The sequence below is a fragment of the Bombina bombina genome, chromosome 4 (assembly GCF_027579735.1).
Source record: "Bombina bombina isolate aBomBom1 chromosome 4, aBomBom1.pri, whole genome shotgun sequence".
Lineage (NCBI taxonomy): Eukaryota > Metazoa > Chordata > Amphibia > Anura > Bombinatoridae > Bombina > Bombina bombina.
This window is the reverse complement of record NC_069502.1, coordinates 722,738,948-722,765,788: the sequence shown is the minus strand read 5'-3', so window position 1 is coordinate 722,765,788 and position 26,841 is coordinate 722,738,948. Positions and strand designations below refer to the sequence as shown.

At 37.8% G+C, this 26,841-nt stretch overlaps 1 protein-coding gene across 1 annotated transcript in view; it reads left to right on the top strand.

Moving 5' to 3' along the window:
• The first annotated feature begins 623 nt into the window (after positions 1–623).
• The window catches only part of LOC128656779 (deleted in malignant brain tumors 1 protein-like), a 269,497-nt gene continuing 243,279 nt past the window's right edge, over positions 624–26,841 (top strand). Inside the window, 1 exon segment of the mRNA XM_053710923.1 lies at positions 624–724. Coding sequence (XP_053566898.1) covers positions 625–724 — 100 coding nt within the window. The 5' untranslated portion in view covers position 624.

The window sequence follows — 26,841 nt, the reverse complement described above, 5'->3', positions numbered from 1 at the left end:
TAACTGATAGCTAACGCTGAGTGATTAATTAAAGAGATGTAAAGACACAGTACTTGTGGGTGTCTAATAGTATTGCAGCTTTTTCCTCTCTAATAATATGCTAATAACTTTGTTCTAGTTTCAATACAATTGATTTATCTTGTAATCATAATAGAACTGCACGGGGGGTACATTTTGTGTGTGAGCAGCAAGCAACTCTCTATTCTTGCTGTTTTTTATTTTTAAAATAATTATAAGTTACATTTTATGTATCATTATTCTATTATATACAGATAGTGCAGAAAAGCAAATCTTTTTTTCTGAGCATATCCACCTCTTTGTGGTATCTGCTCTTATTTGTTGAATTTAACGTGTTGCTTAAAGCATTACTACTTATAGTAACCCATAGACACATCTAACAAGGTTGATAAGTAGAAATTCTATGACACATATCAGTTTTTCTTTTTTTCCTTCAGAAAACCTGTTTTTTTAGTCTCTTAGGTTTACAGTAATCAGCAAATAAAACGTGTTTTTTTTACAAGAAATAGGCGTGAAATATGGTCACTCCCTAAATGTCACCCGTCTTTGCATTTACATATTGAAATATATATATATGTATGTACGTATATATATAAAGATTTAGATATGCCTGCTGTCACATCTTTCTTTGCCCTGCAAAGAATTACAGTCAGAATGGGGACAGCATTCTATATACTGATTCTTTTTGCATTTTTGACTTCTACAGGTAAAATTTGCATTACTATTTATACAACTGCATTTTTAGTGTTTAATATCAGTGGCTACATCTGTTTAGCGCTATTTAAAGACTGTACTTTTTTGTACAACTTCAAAACAATATTGTGTGTGAGATAAACTAGATAATTGTTTTCAAAACATTTAAATGCTTTTTGTATTTTGTATAATTTAGAAATATATTTATTTAGGAAAACAATATATATATATATATATATATATATATAAAGTAACCGCACCACGTAGTTAGTTAGTGGAGAGATTTAACAAATAATTGCTACCTTTACGTGTTGTGTAGCAATTACTGGTGCTAGGGGACTATAGTTATTAATTATGTATTAATAAAAGTAAGAAAAAAGAAGAAAGGCAATAATATTTAGTAAGAATGAGGAAAAAGAAGGGAATGGAAAAGATAGCCCTATCCAGCACTAAACCATTGGCCCTTAAATAAACTATACACATTAAGGTGAAGGTAAACTTTGGTGAATGAAAGCCCGTTTTTTAAACATACTATTAAAAACAGGGGCACTTTCATTCATCAAAGTTTATAAATAGGTGGGTGGGTGTACACTATTCCTTAGAGATTGCAGTGCAAGCCTCCTAACTATTCTAATTTCTCACAAATTAGAATATTTGACTAACGGACCCAATGTTCGCTCTAATTGTAATTGCCCAAATAAAGGGTGTAATACCATAGATAGAAATAATTAAATTTTATTCTATACATAAAAATAAAAATGTAAAATATAAAAAATAAATTGACATACAGATATCTCGCTAATTACTAAAATTATTAAAAATAGACACCGGTGTCCCCAACTATTAAATATTCAGTTATTTTAAGCTTTGCATAAAAACATATGTATACATTTTAATGATTAAGGCGTTTCTGAATTAGCTACTACTAGCCATGTATTACATGCATAGAGTAAATCTTAAGCACTTCTGATGTATTACACAATGCTCAATTCTATCTCAGTATATATGTTCTTATCTTCAGTAGATTATAAATATTACATTAGTCCATAAATTTTGACTTTTTTCTTCAGCGTGTGAGAGATGAATATTAAATGTCAAATGTCCAGGTCTGTATCGTAGTGTGTTTGAGTACAATGATTATGAACTGTTCAATTGTATCGTTAGATGAGCAGTTAATTCGAGATGTACTTTGTTTTATAATCCAGGTGGTGGCTTTGTTGTGGCTTCAATTGAAACTCACTGTTGTTTCTTCGGCTTAAGAGCTGTTGATATTATTCGTGTACTTACTCTTAGAAGCTACTTTGTTTCATTCTTTGCTTTCACCGACTGGTCCGCTTACAGTCTGTTTGTGATGTGTCGAATCTTTATCCAATCCTTGTGAAGTATGATGAGTGCGCGCACTTTTTGAAAATTGTAGGTTGATTCCCGTCTCCTACCGCTTCTCTTTATATTCAGAATTGGTTCTGGGAGTGGGATCTAGCAATCTCCTACCAATTCAGTTTGCACCTATTATATTGGTGTAATACTAATAATGGTCCTGGGAGATCTATTTGCCTTGTCTTTCGTTCTGGGAGCTTAGTAGTTTGATCTACGCGTTTCAGCTAAGAATAGCCTTTATCAAGATGGTTCCTTGTCTACCGCTCCTTCCTTTTATACCTGTGAAATTAACCCATTCTTCATTTCTGTGTTCAATTAGTATACTTAGGTTCATCCCAACCACACCTGTTGCTTCATTTCTTTATGCTGCTCAATTTTTGAAATATACATTTACTTTTGAACAGATTTATAAATGTATACTTTTGAACTTATATAAATGTTTCATCATACAGTGTAATACATATTAAATGCAATAAAGTGGAAAAAATATAAAAATAATAAAAGATAATAACAATGACAGAGAAAAAAACAATTTTCAGTTGCCTTAATTTCATGTGTCAATTATTTTTAATTATTTCGAAAAACGATGTTTTACCCTTTCCTAAAAATAGTGTGACAATGAATCCGTATGTTTAAATTAGTCTCTCAGACCTTAACTTTGCCGTTCTTTAATTTCTATGCGAAACTTTACGCCAGAAGATTATTTTATTCATTCTTCGTTGGATCTTTTTTTGAAAGATGACTACTAATTATATTTTTTCCTTTTTTCTCTATCCACCAAATTTATTTATCTCTATATTTTGTGTAATATACAATATCTATTCTAATGTAAAAGTTTTTAGACTGATTTTTTGTCACTAAAAGATGGATGATAAGATGATATCTTATCATCACTCTTTTAGTGACAAAAAATCAGTCTAAAAACTTTTAGATTTTATGAAAGGGTAAAACATCGTTTTTCAAAATAATTAAAAATAATTGACACATGAAATTAAGGCAACTGAACATTGTTTTTTTCTCTGTCATTGTTATTATCTTTTATTATTTTTATATTTTTTCCACTTTATTGCATTTAATATGTATTACACTGTATGATGAAACATTTATATAAGTTCAAAAGTATACATTTATAAATCTGTTCAAAAGTAAATGTATCTTTCAAAAATTGAGCAGCATAAAGAAATGAAGCAACAGGTGTGGTTGGGATGAACCTAAGTATACTAATTGAACACAGAAATGAAGAATGGGTTAATTTCACAGGTATAAAAGGAAGGAGCGGTAGACAAGGAACCATCTTGATAAAGGCTATTCTTAGCTGAAACGCGTAGATCAAACTACTAAGCTCCCAGAACGAAAGACAAGGCAAATAGATCTCCCAGGACCATTATCAGAATTACACCAATATAATAGGTGCAAACTGAATTGGTAGGAGATTGCTAGATCCCACTCCCAGAACCAATTCTGAATATAAAGAGAAGCGGTAGGAGACGGGAATCAACCGACAATTTTCAAAAAGTGCGCGCACTCATCATACTTCACAAGGATTGGATAAATATTCGACACATCACAAACAGACTGTAAGCGGACCAGTCGGTCAAAGCAAAGAATGAAACAAAGTAGCTTCTAAGAGTAAGTACATAAATAATATCAACAGCTCTGAAGCCGAAGAAACAACAGTGAGTATCAATTGAAGCCACAACATAGCCACCACCTGGATTATAAAACAAAGTACATCTTGAATTAACTGCTCATCTAACGATACAATTGAACAGTTCATAATCATTGTACTCAAACACACTACGATACAGACCTGGACATTTGACATTTAATATTCATCTCTCACACGCTGAAGAAAAAAGTCAAAATTTATGGACTAATGTAATATTTATAATCTACTGAAGATAAGAACATATATACTGAGATAGAATTGAGCATTGTGTAATACATCAGAAGTGCTTAAGATTTACTCTATGCATGTAATACATGGCTAGTAGTAGCTAATTCAGAAACGCCTTAATCATTAAAATGTATACATATGTTTTTATGCAAAGCTTAAAATAACTGAATATTTAATAGTTGGGGACACCGGTGTCTATTTTTAATAATTTTAGTAATTAGCGAGATATCTGTATGTCAATTTATTTTTTATATTTTACATTTTTATTTTTATGTATAGAATAAAATTTAATTATTTCTATCTATGGTATTACACCCTTTATTTGGGCAATTACAATTAGAGCGAACATTGGGTCCGTTTGTCAAATATTCTCTGATCTTTAGATTCCTATTCCAACCTAGGTTCATAATATAGAGCTAGCAAAATAACTCGCACATAAAAAGTTTTTTTCGTACAAAGTACTAACAGCAATTTTTGAATAATTGAAATTTTCAGCATAAACACTCTTAGTAGAGTCACATTCACAGTCAGCCTTTTGGGGCGCCCCTAACAACACACCACTTTCTATTCATCAAAGTTTACAAAGCAGCCAGATTTGTAAAGATTTTTTCTTTTCACAGCCAGAGCAGTTTCCCCCTCCTGGAAATCCTCTCTTCACACATCAACAATGACTAATCTGGCTTCTTCCAATCACAGCATGGAAGAAAAGCAAGGCATTAACTACCCTGGGGGGCAAAGCCGTGATTGGAGGAATCTGGATTAGTCATTGCTGATGTGTGAAGAGAGGATTTCCAGGAGGGGTAAGATGCTCTCGTTGCGAAAAGAAAAATAGGTACGTTTTTAATCAAAACGGCTGCTTTGTAAACTTTGATGAATGAAAGTGCCCCTGTTTTTAATAGTAGTTTTAAAAAAATGGGCTTTCATTCAGCAAAGTTTACCTTCACTTTAAGGTTTATTAATTGTATCGCAAACGATAGTACACAGAGAATTGCTACATAATTTTAATGCTGAATGCAATAATGTTACAACAACCAGCAGCAATTATTGTGTTTAACAAAAAAAAAAAAAAAATTGTTATTTTGTTGCAAGGGGCCCTTTGAATTGATACCATCTGAGAATTTAAAGAGACACTGAACCCAATTTTTTTCTTTCATGATTCAGCTAGAGCATGGCATTTTAAGCAACTTTCTAATTTACTCCTCTTATCTTCATTCTCTTGCTATCTTTATTTGAAAAAGAAGGCATCCCAGCTTTTTTTTTTTGTTCAGTACTCTGGACAGCACTTTTTTATTGGTGGATGAATTTATCCACCAATCAGCAAGGACAACCCAGGTTGTTCAACAAAAATGGGCCGGCATCTTAACTTACATTCTTGCATTTCAAATAAAGATACCAAGAGAATGAAGAAAATTTGATAATAGGAGTAAATTAGAAAGTTGCTTAAAACTTCATGCTCTATCTGAATCACGAAAGAAAAAAATTGGGTTCAGTGTCCCTTTAAGCAAGTACTCCCAGAAAAATTAAAGTTAAAAATTAATTGGAATCCAGTATAGAACTGTTATTTTATTGGGGATCCCCTTTCTGATGCAGTGCACATCGATTTAAATACAGTCCTTTTAACAAGCAATTTGTTTGTATATCCTTTTGAAGATAAAGGAAAGAAAAGTCCGGAGGCGGTATCCACGGTAATTAAAAGTCAATACTTTATTCCAAAAGTTAAAAGCAGTAATTGCCAAAAAGTGCTTAGTTAGACAGTGTACCCAGTCTAACGCGTTTCAGCCATGCTGGCCGTACTCATAGACTGATAGGGGACACCGTGCTTACAGACAATATATACAGGTGCATATTATTCAATTAATTAAATCAACCAATTAAAAACAGTAATTGCTAATAAGCACAAAGGATATTAACTCTATCATAACATTCTTATAACACAATAATGTCAAGAAATAGTTATCAAATTACTGGAATGTTTTGAAAAACTACTTATAACCACTTGAATTTTGTGTAATTCTAAATTGTGGCACCCTTGTTTGTCTGACTTTAGTTTCTTAAATATTGCGCCAACATAAATTTAAAAGAAATAAATGCATTATTGCTCATACAAAAGGTTACTTGAAAAAAGCTTAGTACTCTTATTTGATATATGATGTAACATTTGTTGTTATTATTACCTATGTATGCATAACGTAATTGATATCCTTTTGAAGATGCAAGTATAATATTGCTTGAAAACCCAGTCACACTAATAATTGCAACAGTAGAATTGCTGTGTTACCTCCATACAGCCACTTTGAAATGGAGGTTGAATATAGCACTCACTCAGGTAGCTTGATGTAGGGATCAGTGGAGCGCATACAATACCTCCCTTGCTGACATGGAGCGTGCTTCCAATCCACACCTTCTTGAAATACAGCTTCACCTTGTGAGAGTTGCTCCTGTGGCTGCAGAGTTCCTGGTTGCTTTTCTTTTTCTTCTCTGTCCACTGCTACTTGGTCACACTGCTGCTTGGTAAGTGCTTAGCGGTTTTAAGATATTGAAATTACTGCTGCACTCACCGGATTTTCAAGTAAAATGTCACATTATTCAATCCATTAAAACAATCTCATCCCCAAACGTTTTGGTTCCATTCTGGTACCTTTGTCAATGTGAAATCACAGTGCATATGAGCACTCTGCTTTAATGGATTGAATAAAGAGACGTTTTATTTGAAAACCGGGTGAGTGCAGTGTCTATTCTTGGAAGGATAGAAGAATTGTGTGTATATTTAAACACGCAGCATCCTGGTTGTTGCCATTTGGATTAGTGAGTGCGCCTGATACAGACTATTTTATATCTTTTATATATATATATATATATATATATATATATATATATATATATATATATAAAGGAGATATGGGGGAAATGTAACCAGCGCTACAATCAGGAAGCCAGTATGAAATAAAATAAAAATTATGTAAACATCTAACACAATTAAAAATGGTTATCTCATATGAGTGAAAAACAATAGAACCATAAAACCTTAAACATGCATAAAATTCCACACATAAATATAAATATCAATATCAATAAAAAATATATCAAGGTGGAGCATATACAATAAAACAGCAGTCTCAATGAGGTGTGTATAAGTACACGTAAAAAGGAAAGAAAAGAAAGTCCCAACATTGGAAATCCCAATTGGTGTCAATAAGGTGTACTTGTAGAAAAGTAAGCCGTTTGTGTTTGCTTCCTTCCAATTTCAAACACCCTCCATTATGTGAACAATACTCCACACAAGCCCTATAGAGTATATACTCACAAGAGCTACCCTCAATCTATATGAGGTAAGGGTAAGGCGTGAATCCTCTGTGCAGCTCTGTGTATAGAATCTGTCAGGTGTCTCTCCCCTCACATAGGCTTCCTGTCAGGCTCGGGCAATGCAGGCAGTATGCAAGAGAAGAAAGTAGTGCAAAGAATTTATGACCCTGAATGATATGAGGTAACTATAGGCATGTAGGTAACAATGGCAATATTACAAACGTGATGAAATAAGGTGGTCTGCGGTGTGTCGATCCAATAATAATATTATTCAATAAGATGCCTTACGCGTTTCGAAGGAAAGTTACAGAAAATTAATTCTCCCTTCTTCCTCAGAGGCTAAAATATTATGAACTGAAACAACTCACCGCAATAATTAAACTGTTCTAACAGGACCCTGACACGCCAATTAACACGTCTAACTTGTTAATTGGTTTTCAAGATGGGAGTGAGAAAAGCCAGACGTCATTCACTGACTATTTTCCGTCTGCTAGAACTAATTATATTAAAACAGGACGCCAACACGCCCACTAGCACGTCTAACGTGTTCATTGGTTTTCAGGATGGGAGTGAGAAGAGCCAGACGTCATTCACTGACTATTTCATGGCCTATGATTGGATTCTATAAATTACTGCTCTGACTATCTGCTAGCGATCTGAAGTGCCATATGATTCAGTAAAACCTATATGTTTGCTCTACTCCTGGTATGTGCTCCTAGTATCTGAATATGAATAGCATAGTACACTTCTATAAAAATGTGTACAAATCGTGAGCAACAAACAAATACAAAAAAATAAAAAAATTATATATAAAAAAGCCGGAACTCCAACTCAAATAAAATTACTTTCTCACCCTAGTAGCTGAAACGTACATATACCAGAAAGTACTCATAATGTATAAAAAACATATGTGCTTAAAGGGTTGCCTAATTATCCCCTGAAGCATTAAAAAATTAAAATTTTAAATTGAAAGTTTAGAAATAGAAGATTGAAAATGATCACTTCATTATTCAGTGAAAAATACACAACAAAGTTCCTAATTTCCCCAAATTTCTTAGTAACCCCTATAATAAAACTATTAACAACAAATTAATAATAGTAATAAAGAAATATACATATGCAGTACTTATATATTCCTTATGACTGACCTACTGCAGATCACCTTTTACAATGTGAACAGTTGCATATCACTGGGTTAATACATATATGTTTTTGATAAAATCATAAATGTAGAAGAGTAACATTACAAAATACAAAGTTACAATTAGATTTTCTTTTTTTCTTTTTTAAATCTAAAGAGAGCAGGGGATAAAGAGAGCAAAGAAGAGGGAGACAGCAAAAGAGAGGGGGAGAGAGATTAAAAGTGAGGGGGGGAGAGAGCAAAAGAGTGGGAGAGAGACACTGCAAGAGAGAGGGGGAGAGAGCAAAAAAAGGAGGGAGAGAGAGAGAGCAAAAGAAGGGGATAAAGAGAGCAAAGAAGAGGGAGACAGCAAAAGAGAGGGGGAGAGAGAGCAAACGAGAGGGGGAGAGAGAGCAAAAGAGAGGGGAGAGAGAGCAAAAGAGAGGGGGAGAGGGAGTGCAAAAGAGAGAGGGAGGAGAGCGCAAAAGAGGGGGGACAGAGAGCGCAAAAGAGAGGGGGGAAAGAGCGCAAAAGAGAGGGGGGCGAGAAAAAGCAAAATAGAGGGGGGAGAGAGAGAACAAAAGAAAGGGGAGAGAGAGAGTGAAAAAGAGAGGGGGGAGACAGAGAGAAAAAGAGAGGGGGAGAGAGAGAGAGCAAAAGAGAAGAGAGGAGAGAGAGAGCAAAAGAGATGGGGGAGAAAGCAAAAGAGAGGGGCGAGAGAGAGCAAAATAGAGAGAAGGGGAGAGAGAGCAAAATAAAGGGGGGAGAGAGAGAGAGAGCAAAAGAGAGGGGGGATAGAGAGAGAGCAAGGAGTGGAACCGCTGTACTGCAAAAAATGGCCCATGTACATGGGCTTTAGGACTAGTATATAGATATACAATATATATATATATATATATATATATATTGTTATATAATAGTGACATTTCTGGATCCACAGACCCCTTCCTCAGACCAAACAACATAGTGAAACAAACATAGTGATCTTAAATACCCTTTAGCCCCTCCCCCTAAGTTTGAAAATTGTGCCAAAATGTGACCCCGTAGTCATGGTGATCATTATCAACAATCAACATCATTTTGAACAAGTTGTCAAATAATTAAATCCATACATAAATCCATACATGAGATAATAAAATTATTTGATTCAGCTCCCTAATTAATTAATTGTTAGAAAGTTAAGTGCATACATAAATCTGTGAGTGTGGAGCTAAATCAGTTTGTACTCCTATGTGAAGGTGTAATGTATACCCAATGTGGGTACAACCTGTGTGTGAATAACTTGACTTTTGATTATTACCCCTGGGATTCCAGTCACCTATTATGTAGCCATACAGTTGTAGCACTCTAATAATCATGCTTATTTGTTTATGTGATTAAACCAGAGGTAGAGTTGGACATAATGTGGCGGTTAATATGTGATTAGCTTAGCCATGGTGTATATATGGGGTTGAACTTAGTGTGATCCCAATGTCAAATTCAGTAAGCAAAGCAGGGGTTAAGTCGCGCAGGAACGCATGGGAACGGAGTTCCTGCACTATTTTTGCAGAAGGAACTAAGCTCCCTCAGGACAGAGAACAGAAACCCTTCAGTAAACACTGCTGCAGCTGGTGAGAGGAGCTGGAGCACAGTCTGGTTAGAGGGATAGTGAGATCCTCTAGTACTGGGTAGTAACACTTCCTACAATACACTAAATGCAAGCCTGCCAGTGGTTCTGCTGTGTGATCAAACCAAACTATATAACACATAGACATGTGCGTTTCGATTTGTTCCAAATCAAAATTCGGCCGAATTTGTTAAATTCGGAGATTCGGATCGATTCGAATTTCCGAATTACGGTAGGAGCGAATCTACCGAATAAATCCAAATTAGTTCGGATTTATTCATTACATTCGGATGGCCATGGATTACACTAGTATTGTACAGTATATTAGGTTATATAACTCTGCTATGGGTTACACCTAATATACAGTACATAATACTAGTCTAATACACAGCACATCCCACCTAACACATACCAAAATTCCGAATTTCCGAATCGAACCAAACCAAATCAAGACAAATTTATTTGAATCCGAATGAATCCGAAACAAATTAATTCGAATTTTTCTGAATTCGAATCAATCTGAACCAAACCAAATTTTTCGGCCATGCAAAAGTCTAGTAACACATGATGCTTACATTTCTGTGTGGCTTGCTCTGGGGTTACCCTCAGTTTAAATAGGACTATTGCACCTTAAGTGGGTGAGACTCTGTGACAGAGGAGGATTCTCAGGCCCAAAGGCAACCATCCACCCCTTCATTGGATTTAATTTGCTTTCATTAACCAAAGTGTATAGATTATATACATATAAATACAGTGTGTGTATATATATATATATATATATATATATATATATATATATATATATATATATATATATATATATATATATATATAAAACAATATTAATTTTGAGAGGGGTGAAAGTCTTCCTAGAGTTCCTACACTTTTTTTTGTAGGACTTGACCCCTGAAGCAAAGTGATGATAATGTTCAGAGAGGATAACCAGTGTCTTTATGCACTAGGTCTTAGTGTACACATCTCTGCCCCTATTGTTACATACGCATATGATTAACCTTGTGCCTGGTACCCTTAAGTACCCAGTGTGTGATCTCTACAATAGCTAATTGGTCATACACCTATAAGTGGCAATCAAGGTGTCCCATTCGTCATCTCTGATGTAGCATAGATACCTATTATAAACATTCCAGCTTAGTACAACAATGAAAAACATGATCTGGCAAGGACCATGTGTGATAGATGGGAAATCCTCCAAACAGATCCAGCCCTGCCATTGACAATTGACCCCCCGCCCCCCATTATGGGCTATAGAAGGGGGAGAAACATTCAGGACCTGATGATCTTCACCGACCCCAGTCACTGCTACAATAAGGATAAATGGCTAAAAACAAGGCATTTACTTAGGTGCACAGCAACCTATGTGGTATACCTACTGAGCTGCTGCTGTGGTTTATTTTATGTGGGTAAAACCATGGATGATGCCAGAAAACGAATGACTAATCACCGATCAGCTACAGTTGCAAGAAAAAGTATGTGAACCCTTTGGAATGATATGGATTTCTGCACAAATTGGTCATAAAATGTGATCTGATCATCATCTAAGTCACAACAATAGACAATCACAGTCTGCTTAAACTAATAACACACAAATAATGAAATGTTGACATGTTTTTATTGAACACACCATGTAAACATTCACAGTGCAGGTGGAAAAAGTATGTGAACCCTTGGATTTAATAACTGGTTGAACCTCCTTTGGCAGCAATAACTTCAACCAAACGTTTCCTGTAGTTGCAGATCAGACGTGCACAACGGTCAGGAGTAATTCTTGACCATTCCTCTTTACAGAACTGTTTCAGTTCAGCAATATTCTTGGAATGTCTGGTGTGAATCGCTTTCTTGAGGTCATGCCACAGCATCTCAATTGGGTTGAGGTCAGGACTCTGACTGGGCCACTTCAGAAGACATATTTTCTTCTGTTTAAGCCATTCTGTTGTTGATTTACTTCTATGCTTTGGGTCATTGTCCTGTTGCAACACCCATCTTCTGTTGAGCTTCAGCTGGTAGACAGATGGCCTTAAGTTCTCCTGCAAAATGTCTTGATAAACTTGGGAATTCATATTTCCTTCGATGATAGCAATCCGTCCAGGCCCTGATGCAGCAAAAGAGCCCCAAACCATGATGCCCCCAACACCATACTTCACAGTTGGGATGAGGTTTTGATGTTGGTGTGCTGTGCCTCTTTTTTGCCACACATAGTGTTGTGTGTTTCTTCCAAACAACTCAACTTTGGTTTCATCTGTCCACAGAAAATTTTGCCAGTACTGCTGTGGAACATCCAGGTGCTCTTGTGCAAACTGTAAACGTGCAGCAATGTTTTGTTTGGACAGCAGTGGCTTCCTCTGTGGTATCCTCCCATGAAATCCATTCTTGTTTATTCTTGTTTAGTGTTTTACGTATTGTAGATTCGCTAACAGGGATGTTAGCATTTGCCAGTGACTTTTGTAAGTCTTTAGCTGACACTCTAGGATTCTTCTTCATCTCATTGAGCAGTCTGCGCTGTGCTCTTGCAGTCATCTTTACAGGACGGCCACTTCTAGGGAGAGTAGCAGCAGTGCTGAACTTTCTCCATCTATAGACAATTTATCTTACCGTGGACTGATGAACAGCAAGGCTTTTGGAGATACTTTTATAACCCTTTCCAGCTTTATGCAAGTCAACAATTCTTAATCGTAGGTCTTATGAGAGCTCTTTGTGCGAGGCATCATTCACATCAGGCAATGCTTCTTGTGAAAAGCAAACCCAGAACTGGTGTGTGTTTTTTATACGGCAGGGCAGCTGTAACCAACACCTCCATTCTCATCTCATTGATTGGACTCCAGTTGGCTGACATCTCACTCCAATTAGCTCTTGGAGATGTCATTAGTCTAGGGGTTCACATACTTTTTCCACCTGCACTGTGAATGTTTACATGGTGTGTTCAATAAAAACATGGCAACATTTCATTCTTTGTGTGTTATTAGTTTAAGCAGACTGTGATTGTCTATTGTTGTGACTTAGATGATGATCAGATCACATTTTATGACCAAATTTGTGCAGAAATCCTTATCATTCCAAAGGGTTCACATACTTTTTCTTGCAACTGTATAAGGATGGCATTGAAGAATGGGGAATCAGAACAGCCAGTAGCAAGACATTTCCTCACAGGAGGACATACGGTATTGGACATACAGGTTCATCCTTATAGATCATGTCCCAAAACTCAAGAGAGGGGGCGACAGAGACAATGCACTTCTGAAATTGGAACCCAGATGAACACACAGGCTAGGCACATTACACCCTAATGGTCTATATATTTCAATAGACTGGCACTGCTTTCTCTAAATCCTATGGCATCACCCCAGGAAGGTCAAGCACCACTAAGGTGTCGGTGAGGCACGACCTTTTCCAATGGGGACCATTTTTATGTCTCCAAGCAATATTGGGACAGAGAAAAGGTTTGTATGACCTGAGATGGATTGGACAGCATTCTGGGCCAATTGACAGTGAGACCATAACAAAATAAGGGATGTACAAAACATGACCATAAGGGAATGAAGGGTTTTGCTGTATTCTGTGTATTATATATACCAATTTCCATGTTATTGTCTTATGACTGCAAAATACCTTGATTGCCTATTGTGAGCTCAGGACCAATGAACGTTAAAGTGAGGTCAAGGACATAGGTAACTTTTAAATACCTGGCACAAGGCTCTATGAAATCATGACTATTAAGCTGGAATGTCTATAATAGTGACCTATGCTACATCAGAGATGACGAATGGGAGCGACACCTTGATTGTCACTTATATGTGTATGACCGATTAGCTATTGTAGAGGTCACGTACTGAGTACTTAAGGGTACCAGGCACAAGGTTAATCATGTACTATGCTTACGTAACAATAGGGGCAGAGATGTGTACACTGAGACTTAGTGCATAAAGACACTGGTTATCCTCTCTGAACATTATCATCACTTTGCTTACTGAATTTGACATTGGGATCACACTAAGTTCAACCCCATATACACTTCATGGCTAAGCTAATCATATATTAACCACCACAGTATGTCCAACTCTACCTCCGGTTTAATCACATAAACAAATAAGCATGATGTTTAGAGTGCTAAGACTGTAGCAGAAACATAATAGGTGACTGGAATCCCATGGGTAATAATCCAAAGTCAAGTTATTCACACAGGTTGTTCACACATTGGGTATACATTACACCTACACATAGGAGTACAAACTGATTTAGCTCCACATTCACAGATTTATGTATGCACTTAACTTTTCTAACGATTAATTTATTAGGGAGCTGAATCAAATAATTTTGTTATCTCATGAATGCATTTATGTTTGTATTTAATTCACACAGTCTTCATCCAGACGGCATCTTCTATCTTCATCCATCCGGCGCGAGTCCATCTTCATGACATCCGACGCGGAGCATCCTCTTATTCCGATGGCTAAGACTGAATGAAGGTTCCTTTAAATGACATCATTTAAGATGGCGTACCTTCAATTCCGATTGGCTGATTGAATTCTAACAGCCAATCGGAATTAAGGTAGAAAAAATCCTATTTGGCTGATCCAATCAGCCAATAGGTTTGAGCTGGCATTCTATTGGCTGTTCCAATCAGCCAATAGAATTCCAGCTCAATCCTATTGGCTGATTGCATCAGCCAATATGATTTTTTCTACCTTAATTCCAATTGGCTGATAGAATTCTATCAGCCAATCGGAATTGAAGGGACGCCATCTTGGATGACATCATTTAAGGGAGCCTTCATTCACTCTTAGCCGTTGGATGAAGAGGATGCTCCACGTCGGATGTCTTGAAGATGGACCCGCTCCGCGCCGGATGGATGAAGATAGAAGATGCCGTCTGGATGAAGACTTCTCCAGGCTTCGTTGAGGACTTCGGACCGGTTGGATGAAGACTTCTCCCGGTAAGGTGATCTTCAAGGGGTTAGTGTTTTTTTAAGGGGGGATTGGGTGGGTTTTAGAGTAGGGTTGGTTGTGTGGGTGGTGGGTTTTAATGTTGGGGGGGATTTGTAATTTTTTTTACAGGTAAAAGAGCTGATTACTTTGGGGCAATGCCCTGCAAAAGGCCCTTTTAAGAGCTATTTGTAATTTAGTGTAGGGTAGGGCTTTTTTTTTATTTTGGGGGGGGCTTTTTATTTTGTTAGGGGGATTAGATTAGGTGTAATTAGTTTAAAAATCTTGTAATATGTTTATTATTTTCTATAATTTAGTGGGGGTTTTTTGTACTTTAGCTAATTTTATTTAATTGTATTTAATTTAGGCAATTAATTTAATTATAGAGTAGTGTTAGGTGTTAGTGTAACTTAGGTTAGGTTTTTTTTTACAGGTAAATTTATTTATTTTAGCTAGGTAGTTATTAAATAGTTAATAACTATTTAATAACTATTCTACCTAGTTAAAATAAATACAAACTTGCCTTAAAATAAAAATAAAACCTAAGATAAGAATCAATGGGGCTGCGTTAAGAGCTAAACGCTGCTTTTTTGCAGGTGTTAGACTTTTTTTCAGCCGGCTCTCCCCATTAATTCCTATGGGGAAATCGTGCATGAGCATGTTACACCAGCTCACCGCTGACTTAAGCAGAGCTGGTATTGGAGTGAGATGTGGAGCAAAATTTTGCTCTACGCTCACTTCTTGTCTGTTAACGCCGGGTTTGTAAAAACTCGTAATACCAGAGCTGTCTGTAAGTGAGTGGTGAGAGAAAACTGCTCGTTAGCACCGCATAGCCTCTAACGCAAAACTCGTAATCTAGCCGTTTGTTATTTCATATATGGATTTATGTATGTATTTAAGTATTTGACAACTTATTCAAAATTATGTTGATTGTTAATAATTATCACCATGACTACAGGGTCACATTTTGATGCAATTTTCAAACTTAGGGGGAGGGGCTAAAGGGTATTTAAGATCACTTTGTTTATTTCACTATGTTGTTTGGTCTGAGGAATGGGTCTGTGGATCCCGAAATGTCACTATGATATAACAAAATAAATCTTTTTTTCCCCACAAATCCAGTGAGTGCAGTCTATGGGGCATATTTATCCAGCTCCGTATGGAGCTTGATACCCCGTGTTGCTTGCGAGCCTTCAGGCTCGCCGGAAACACAAGTTATGAAGCAGCGGTCTAAAGACTGCTGCTTCATAACTTGTCCGCCTGCTCTGAAGCGGCGGACAGACATCGCCAGAAATCAACCCGATCGAATACGATTGGGTTGATTGATACCCCCTGCTAGTGGCCGATTGGCCGCAAATCTGCAGGGGTGGCATTGCACCATCAGTTCACAAGAACTGCTGGTGCAATGATAAATGCAGAGAGTGTATGCTGTCGGCATTTATCAATGTGCAGCAGACATGATTCGTAATATCGGGTCATGTCCGCTCGCACAATGATAATTCGGCCCTAATATGTTTTACTATTGAAATTTAATCCTGACAGACATCGCCAGAAATCAACCCGATCATATACGATTGGGTTGATTGATTGATACCCCCTGCTAGCGGCCAATGTTTTACTATTGAAATTTAATCCTGACTAAGCACCCTGGTCATTGACTACCTGGCAGTGAGAGTGCAGATACTTGTGGGATTTATAGGTTCAGGGTTAATAAGCCTAGTTGTGTTTCTCAATACATATATTCATTAACCAAAGTAGTTAAAATTGGAGGTTGAGTGCTAATAAATATTTTAGATAGCAGACTTGTGTTCCTTAAATTAAAATGATATCTATTCACCAAGAGGCTACCTCATTCCAATAGAACAGATTATGAGGCCCATTTATCAAGCTCCGTATGGAACTTGTGGGCCCGTGTTTCTGGCGGACAGGAATCGCCGCAATTCAACCCGATCGAGTACAATCGGGTTGATTGACACCTCCCTGCTGGTGGCCGATTGGCCGCGAGTCTGCAGGGGGCGGCGTTGCAACAGCAGCTCTTGGGAGTTTCTTGTGTAATGCTGAATACGGAGAGTGTATTGCTCTCTGCATTCAGTGAGGTCTTGTAGATCTGATCCGCACTGTCGGATCAGGTCCGCAAGACCTTTGATAAATAGTACACAGTGCTTACCTCATCCATGACTCACCCATATATTTATATATACATATGTCTCTAAATATATCTAAAGGTCAAACATCTTTAAACATGCAATATAATTTTTAGATTTTTTTATATGTGTTTTGAATGGAATTTCTTGAAATCCTTTTGTTCTTCACTTAGAAAAAATGTTCTTTATATCTATAACTATAGATATGTGTGTGTGTGTGTGTGTGTGTGTGTTCAGTGCTTGTAAAAATGCAGTCGTTTGGGACAATTTGACCAGGCAAGTAGGACACAGGAATATTTCTTTTAAATTAGTTTTATTTCATTTATTCTTAAAATTCAATTTATATTTGAATTAAGGGCATGAGTAAGGGCATGTTACAGCCTGAAATGTTACTGAATTGGACCCATGTTTTGCTGAATAAAGGTCTATTTTAAAGAATCTTGAAAGCTGTAGGACATTGTTCATTTGCTGAATTTAGATCTGGTAAACCACCTTCGTTTAAACAACAATTTAGATGGGATCCAGCCTCTGCCTCTGGATGTCAGGCAGATAATGGACAAAGTGGAGAAACACTTAGTAGAAGCTGGAAAACCATGGAAGACTTGGATCCATGCAGAAGATGCAGGTCTGTGCCCCTGTCCTATATTTCTGCATGATATTTACAGTGGGGCATAGGCAAAGGGAAGGGTAGTAATATTGGCATGGCATCGGATCACTGGAAGGGTTTTATTGAGGCATTACTATTAGAAAGAACACTAGTGCATTTTGACTGTGCTCAAACCAAACTCTATCAGATTGATCATATTCTGAATTCTACAAAATGTTATATATTTATTGTGACACACCAATGAGAAGCATCTCTCTATTTCAGACTAATCACAACAGTTTGTCCCTATGTTTAACCCATTTAATTATCCCATGGTTTGTTGTTGTATGTTAATTCAAACCATTCAGTGATACAACAATAGTACCAGTACCAGGTCTGAGCTGTTATATTACTGTAGCACTAATATGCACTGCAGTACCAGTGCTGAACTGTGATATTACTATAGCACTTTTCAATAGCATAAAGAATGGGATGCACTGGTAGCCGGATAAGATGAAACAGGAAACTTTATTCGAAGAATTCTTAAAACACATTACATTACTGCAGTGTCAAATTCATATCCCACAGATGTGTGAGTTGTGTGTGTTCCACTCCAAGGACTGCTTGCTGACGCGTTTTGGCTCGAAAGGCCGTAATCGTAGCTGCAGTCACTTGTTCTAATGATCCTTATATATCCCTTAGAACAAGCTAATAGGCTAAAAACAAAATCCACCTCCTTTTACCTGCAGCAGAACTTTAAACACACCCACAATATGGTTAGTAAAATTTCAAAGGTAAATAAACTTACTTACAATTACAGTTATACCTACGAAAATGTAACCATAGCCTCACTAACAGAAGTTTTAACATTAAACACTGATGTTATAAAATACAAGACTGTTATTAAGTTCTAGTATATATACACTTTGGCACAATATGACTTTATAATAAACACAATTTCCCAAAAAATCCAGAAAAAATTGCATTACCTATTAATGTGAAAACATATATATGTAGCGCTCATGTCTAGATTTTAGTTGATATGATTATACAAAAATTGTTAAAAGTGTTACTTAAAACAGTACTATAGTTCTAACAACATAATTCATCAAATTGTAACTCGCTGAAAGAAAGAAAGGGGGGACCTTATGAACTTTCAACTCCTCCAAATAAATGTTAGTGGTAACAACACTCTTATATATCTCCACTGATTGCAGTATTAATCATAAACTTTCTCGGATTTAACAATCCACTTATTAATTTAAATGCTATCTATTCTATGGTGTATATATAACAACACTACAATCCATTGCTCAAAAGTACTCAAACTTGTATTTTCTCATTTTCACCAGTTGCTTAATACACTAATGAGTTAAATAGATGTATGTGATCTACAAACAACCTTATCGTATACACAGGCCCAGAGCCCCTACTCCCAGAAATTGATAAGATCAAACTCTGAATTTAATCCATTTGGAATCCTTGTTCTGAGCCTGTGTATCCAATAAGCCTCTCTTTTGTATAGCATTTTTTCTCTATCACCTCCTCTGGGTTTACACTTCACCAGTTCAATAATTTTCCATTTAAAGGAGTTTTTTCTACCACCATGAACTCTCTTGAAATGTTGTACCAGGGGTGTAGTTAGTTTGCCAGCTTTTATATTTGTTAAAAGCTCCCTGATCCTTTCTCTGGTCTCTCTTGTTGTAAGTCCTGTATATTGCACCCCACATTCAGTGCAGGTAATGATATATATGGTGTAGCAGGATCTACAATTAGAACAAGATGAGTGATCAAATTTTTCCCCAGTTAGGGGTTCTCATAAACCCATCACCTTGTTGTAAGAATTCACACGCTATACATTGCGAATAACTGCATTTGTATGTGCCCTTAAATCTCAACCAAGATGAATTATTTGGTCTTTCAGATTTAAGCTGTGTGGGTGCTAATATATTGCCTATGCTCCTCCCTTTTCTAAAGGCATATCTACAAACCTTCGGTATTATATTCGACAATTTGTCATCTGTTTTTAACATGGAGAAGTGCTTTCTGAGTATATTACAAATTTGATGATATTGTTGACTGTACTCGGTAATGAAGGATACACCTTCAAACTTGTTGTTGATTCTCTCCTTGTGTTTAAAAAAGTTTTTCTATTGGTCGCTGTAATTCTATCTTTGGAAGCTTTAATCTCACTGTGCTTATATCCTCTTTAGAGAAACCTTTCCTCCAGTTCCAGAGCTTGTCTTTCAAATTCTGAGTCCAATGTACAATTTCTCCTCAGTCTAATAAACTGTCCATTTAGGACAGATCTAAAGACCCATTTCGGATGACTGCTCTGGGCATGGAGGAGAGTGTTCCCCGCTATAGGTTTCCTGTACACTTTAGTGATCACTCTCCCATCATTAGTACCTGACATGTTCACATCTAGATAGTTGATGCTTACACTATTAAATTCATAAGTGAACTTAATGCCAGTATCATTTGTATTAAGGATCTCAACAAAACCTGCTGCCTCCACATCACTACCTTTCCAGATGACCAGAAGGTCATCTATGTAACTTTTGTAGTACAAACCCTTCTCTTTCCAGCATCCATCACCCGCATAGATGTGGGACAGCTCCCACCAACCCATGAACAGGACAAACATGTTATGTGTCAGCAGGAATTGTGTTACCTGTAATACATATAATCGGAAGCCTTGATCATAATCCTACCCAAGGTTCACAAATCTTTGGTGGAAGTTAAAGGCAGACCAATAATCAGTGGCATAGGTTCTATGATTGAACCATTATCCAAATGGTTGGATGAAATTCTACAACCACTTGTGAAGGATTTACCGAGTTATCTATGTGACACCAAACAATTGCTGGTGGAGATGGATGAGGTACAGTGGCAACAGGGATATGGGTGGCTCACAATTGATGTCACTTCACTGTACTCATCCATCCCACACAGCAAGGGTGTGGAAGCACTTGGTTTCTGTTTGGAAAGATATACTAATTATGATCAAGGCTTCCGATCATATGTATTACAGGTAACACAATTCCTGCTGACACATAACATGTTTGTCTTTGAAGGGGTCCATTACCTGCAGAGATGTGGGACAGCTATGGGGGCAAAGTTTGCCCCCTCCTACGCCAACCTGTTCATGGGTTGGTGGGAGCTGTCCCAAATCTATGCGGGTGATGGACGCTGGAAAGAGAAGGTTTTGTACTATAAAAGATACATAGATGACCTTCTGGTCATCTGGAAAGGTAGTGATGTAGAGGCAGCAGGTTTTGTTGAGATCCTTAATACAAATGATACTGGCATTAAGTTCACTTATGAATTTAATAGTGTAAGCATCAACTATCTAGATGTGAACATGTCAGGTACTAATGATGGGAGAGTGATCACTAAAGTGTACAGGAAACCTATAGCGGGGAACACTCTCCTCCATGCCCAGAGCAATCATCCGAAACGGGTCTTTAGATCTGTCCTAAATGGACAGTTTATTAGACTGAGGAGAAAATGTACATTGGACTCAGACTTTGAAAGACAAGCTCTGGAACTGGAGGAGAGGTTTCTCAAAAGAGGATACAAGCACAGTGAGATTAAAGCTTCCAAAGAGAGAATTGCAGCGACCGATAGAAAAACTTTTTTTAAACACAAGGAGAGAATCAACAACAAGTTTGAAGGTGTATCCTTCATTAACAAGTACAGTCAACAATATCATCAAATTTGTAATATACCCAGAAAGCACTTCTCCATGCTAAAAGCAGATGACAAATTGTCGAATATAATACCGAAGGGTTGTAGATATGCCTTTAGAAAAGGGAGGAGCATAGGCAATATATTAGCACCCACACAGCTTAAATCTGAAAGACCAAATAATTCATCTTGGTTGAGATTTAAGGGCACATACAAATGCAGTTATTCGCAATGTATAGCGTGTGAATTCTTACAACAAGGTGATGGGTTTGTGAGCACCGTAATTGGGGAAAAATTTGATCACTCATCTTGTTCTAATTGTACATCCTGCTACGCCATATATCTCATTACCTGCACTGAATGTGGGGTGCAATATACAGGACTTACAACAAGAGAGACCAGAGAAAGGATCAGGGAGCTTTTAACAAATATAAAAGCTGGCAAACTAACTACACCCCTAGTACAACATTTCAAGAGAGTTCATGGTGGTAGAACAAACTCCTTTAAATGGAAAATTATTGAACTGGTGAAGTGTAAACCCAGAGGAAGTGATAGAGAAAAAAGAGAGGCTTATTGGATACACAGGCTCAGAACAAGGATTCCAAATGGATTAAATTCAGAGTTTGATCTTATCAATTTCTGGAATTAGGGGCTCTGGGCTTGTGTATACGATAAGGTTGTTTGTAGATCACATACATCTATTTAACTCATTAGTGTGTTAAGCAACTGGTGAAAATGAGAAAATACAAGTTTGAGTACTTTTGAGCAATGGATTGTAGTGTTGTTATATATACACCATAGAATAAATAGCATTTACATTAACAAGTGGATTGTTAAATCCGAGGAAGTTTATGATTAATACTGCAATCAGTGGAGCTATATAAGAGTGTTGTTACCACTAACATTTATTTGGAGGAGTTGAAAGTTCATAAGGTCCCCCCTTTCTTTCTTTCTCTTTCAGCGAGTTACAATTTGATGAATTGTGTTGTTAGAACTACAGGGAGTGCAGAATTATTAGGCAAATGAGTATTTTGACCACATCATCCTCTTTATGCATGTTGTCTTACTCCAAGCTGTATAGGCTCGAAAGCCTACTACCAATTAAGCATATGAGGTGATGTGCATCTCTGTAATGAGAAGGGGTGTGGTCTAATGACATCAACACCCTATATCAGGTGTGCATAATTATTAGGCAACTTCCTTTCCTTTGGCAAAATGGGTCAAAAGAAGGACTTGACAGGCTCAGAAAAGTAAAAAATAGTGAGATATCTTGCAGAGGGATGCAGCACTCTTAAAATTGCAAAGCTTCTGAAGGGTGATCATCGAACAATCAAGCGTTTCATTCAAAATAGTCAACAGGGTCGCAAGAAGCATGTGGAAAAACCAAGGCGCAAAATAACTGCCCATGAACTGAGAAAAGTCAAGCGTGCAGCTGCCAAGATGCCACTTGCCACCAGTTTGGCTATATTTCAGAGCTGCAACATCACTGGAGTGCCCAAAAGCACAAGGTGTGCAATACTCAGAGACATGGCCAAGGTAAGAAAGGCTGAAAGACGACCACCACTGAACAAGACACACAAGCTGAAACGTCAAGACTGGGCCAAGAAATATCTCAAGACTGATTTTTCTAAGGTTTTATGGACTGATGAAATGAGAGTGAGTCTTGATGGGCCAGATGGATGGGCCCGTGGCTGGATTGGTAAAGGGCAGAGAGCTCCAGTCCGACTCAGACGCCAGCAAGGTGGAGGTGGAGTACTGGTTTGGGCTGGTATCATCAAAGATGAGCTTGTGGGGCCTTTTCGGGTTGAGGATGGAGTCAAGCTCAACTCCTAGTCCTACTGCCAGTTTCTGGAAGACACCTTCTTCAAGCAGTGGTACAGGAAGAAGTCTGCATCCTTCAAGAAAAACATGATTTTCATGCAGGACAATGCTCCATCACACGCGTCCAAGTACTCCACAGCGTGGCTGGCAAGAAAGGGTATAAAAGAAGAAAATCTAATGACATGGCCTCCTTGTTCACCTGATCTGAACCCCATTGAGAACCTATGGTCCATCATCAAATGTGAGATTTACAAGGAGGGAAAACAGTACACCTCTCTGAACAGTGTTTGGGATGCTGTGGTTGCTGCTGCACGCAATGTTGATGGTGAACAGATCAAAACACTGACAGAATACATGGATGGCAGGCTTTTGAGTGTCCTTGCAAAGAAAGGTGGCTATATTGGTCACTGATTTGTTTTTGTTTTGTTTTTGAATGTCAGAAATGTATATTTTTGAATTTTGAGATGTTATATTGGTTTCACTGGTATTCAGTTTTGATATTAATGAGTTTTTTGGGTTCATTGAGAACATGGTTGTTGTTCAATAATAAAATTATACCTCAAAAATACAACTTGCCTAATAATTCTGCACTCCCTGTATAGTACTGTTTTAAGTAACACTTTTTAACAATTTTTGTATAATCATATCAACTAAAATCTAGACATGAGCGCTACATATAAATGTTTTCACATTAATAGGTAATGCAATTTTTTCTGGATTTTTTGGAAAATTGTGTTGATTATAAAGTCATATTGTGCCAAAGTGTATATATACTAGAACTTAATAACAGTCCTGTATTTTATAACATCAGTGTTTAATGTTAAAACTTCTGTTAGTGAGGCTATGGTTACATTTTCTTAGGTATAACTGTAATTGTAAGTCAGTTTATTTACCTTTGAAATTTTAGTAACCATATTGTGGGTGTGTTTAAAGTTCCACTGCAGGTAAAAGGAGGTGGATTTTATTTTTAGCCTATTAGCTTGTTCTAAGGGATATATAAGGATCATTAGAACAAGTGACTGAAGCTACGATTATGGCCTTTCGAGCCGAAACGCGTCAGCAAGCAGTCCTTGGAGTGGAACACACACCACTCACACATCTGTGGGATATGAATTTGACATTGCAGTAATGTAATGTGTTTTAAGAATTCTTTGAATAAAGTTTCCTGTTTCATCTTATCCGGCTACCAGTGCATCCCATTCTTTATGCTATTGAAAGGTTTTTGAAACAAGGGTTTGCACGGCAGGTCAAGGTTGAGATTCCTGCTCACATTAGTCCACTCACCTCTCACTACGGCAGTGACATGCGATACCGGAGGTGCGGTCCGATGACATCAGACGCCGAGAGAGCGAAGGAGGCTTAGAGGCAAGGTGAGCTTGTCGAGTAACTGAGAGTCAATTCCTTGTATAGCACAAGTGGTAAAGGTTGACACATACAGTGTGAAGCGGCTCTGCTTCCAGAGGGACGGTCTCACTTCTTTCCAGGCAGAGAATAAGCACCCGACAACGGTATCCTATACGGAGGTGAGTGGTGAAGATTTGGATATAAAGGTTTCACAAGTCTTTGGAACTTTATGGTTCAATGGTCTTTGTTATACATACATAGTGTTGAGGTAACTCTTGAAGAGACTATAGGTGCTGACAAAATATTTATTTTTTGTTTCATTACTATAGCACTGACATTCACTGCAGTACCAGGTCTGAGCTGTAATATTACTGTAGCACTGATATGCACTGCAGTACCAGTGCTGAGCTGTGGTTTTACTGTAGCACTGACATGCACGGCAGTACCAGGTCTGAGCTGTGATATTACTGTAGAACTTATATGCACTGCAGTACTAGTGCTGAGCTGTGACATTACTGTAACACTGACATGTACTGCATTACCAGTGCTGAGTTGTGATATTGCTGTAGCACTGATATGCACAGCATTACCTGGTCTGAACTGTGATAATACTGTAGCCCTGATATGCACTGCAGTACCAGTGCTGGGCTGTGATGTTACTGTAGCACTGATATGCACTGCAGTACCAGTGCTGAACTGTGACATTACTGTAACACTGACATGCACTGCAGTACCAGTGCTGAGCTGTGATATTACTGTAACACTAACATGCACTGCAGTACCAGGGCTGAGCTGTGATAATACTGTAGCCCTGATATGCAATACAGTACCAGGTCTAGGATGTGATATTACTGTAACACTGACATGCACTGCAGCACCTGTGCTGAACTGTGACATTACTGTAACACTGACATGCACTGCAGTACCAGTGCTGAGCTGTGATATTGCTGTAGCACTGATATGCACTGCAGTACCAGGGCTGAGCTGTGATAATACTGTAGCCCTGATATGCAATGCAGTACCAGGTCTAGGATGTGATATTACTGTAACACTAACATGCACTGCAGCACCAGTGCTGAACTGTGACATTACTGTAACACTGACATGTACTGCAGTACCAGTTCTGAGTTGTGATATTACTGATATTACTGTAGTGCTGACATGCACTTCAGTACCAGTTTTGAGCTGTACGATTACTGTAGCACTGATATGCACTCCAGTAACAGGTCTGAGCTGTGATAATACTGTAGCCCTGATATGTACTGCAGTACCAGAGTTGGGCTGTGATGTTACTGTAGCACTGATATGCACTGCAGCACCAGTGCTGAACTGTGACGTTGCTGTAGCACTGATATGCACTGCAGTACTATTGTTGAACTGTAATATTGTGGTATATTACTTTAGCACTGACATGTACTACAGTACCAGTGCTGTGGTGTGATGTTACTGTAGCACTGACATGCACTGCAGTACTACTGCTGAACTATGATATTGCTGTAGCACTGGTATGCACTTCAACACCAGGTCTAAGCTGTTATATAACTGTAGCACTGACATGCACTGCAGTACCAGGTCTAGGGTGTGATATTACTGTAGCACTGATATGTACAGCAGTACCAGTGCTGAGCTGTGATGTTAATGATGTATTGATATGAACTGCAGCACAGGTGCTGAGTTGTGATGTTACTGTTGCACTGATTTGCACTGCAGTACTAGTGCTGAGCTGTAATGTTACTGTAGCACTGGCATGCACTGCAGTACTAGTGATGAGCTGTGATGTTACTGTAGCACTGGCATGCACTGCAGTACTAGTGCTGAGCTGTGATATTAATGTAACACTGTCATACGCTGCAGTACCAGTGCTGAGCTGTGATATTACTGTAGTACTGATATGCACTGCAGTACTAATGCTGAGCTGTGATATTACTGTATCACTGACATGTACTGCAGTACCAGGTCTGCGCTCTGATGTTACTGTAGCACTGACATGTACTGCAGTACCAGTGCTGAGCTGTGATAGTACTGTAGCAGTGATATACATTACAGTACCGGTGCTGATCTGTGATATTACTGTAGCACTGATATGCACTGCAGTACTATTGCTGAGCTGTGATGTTACTGTAGCACTGACATGTACTGCAGTACCAGTGCTGAGCTGTGATAGTACTGTAGCAGTGATATACATTACAGTACCGGTGCTGATCTGTGATATTACTGTAGCACTGATATGCACTGCAGTACTATTGCTGAGCTGTGATGTTACTGTAGCACTGACATGTACTGCAGTACCAGTGCTGAGTTGTTA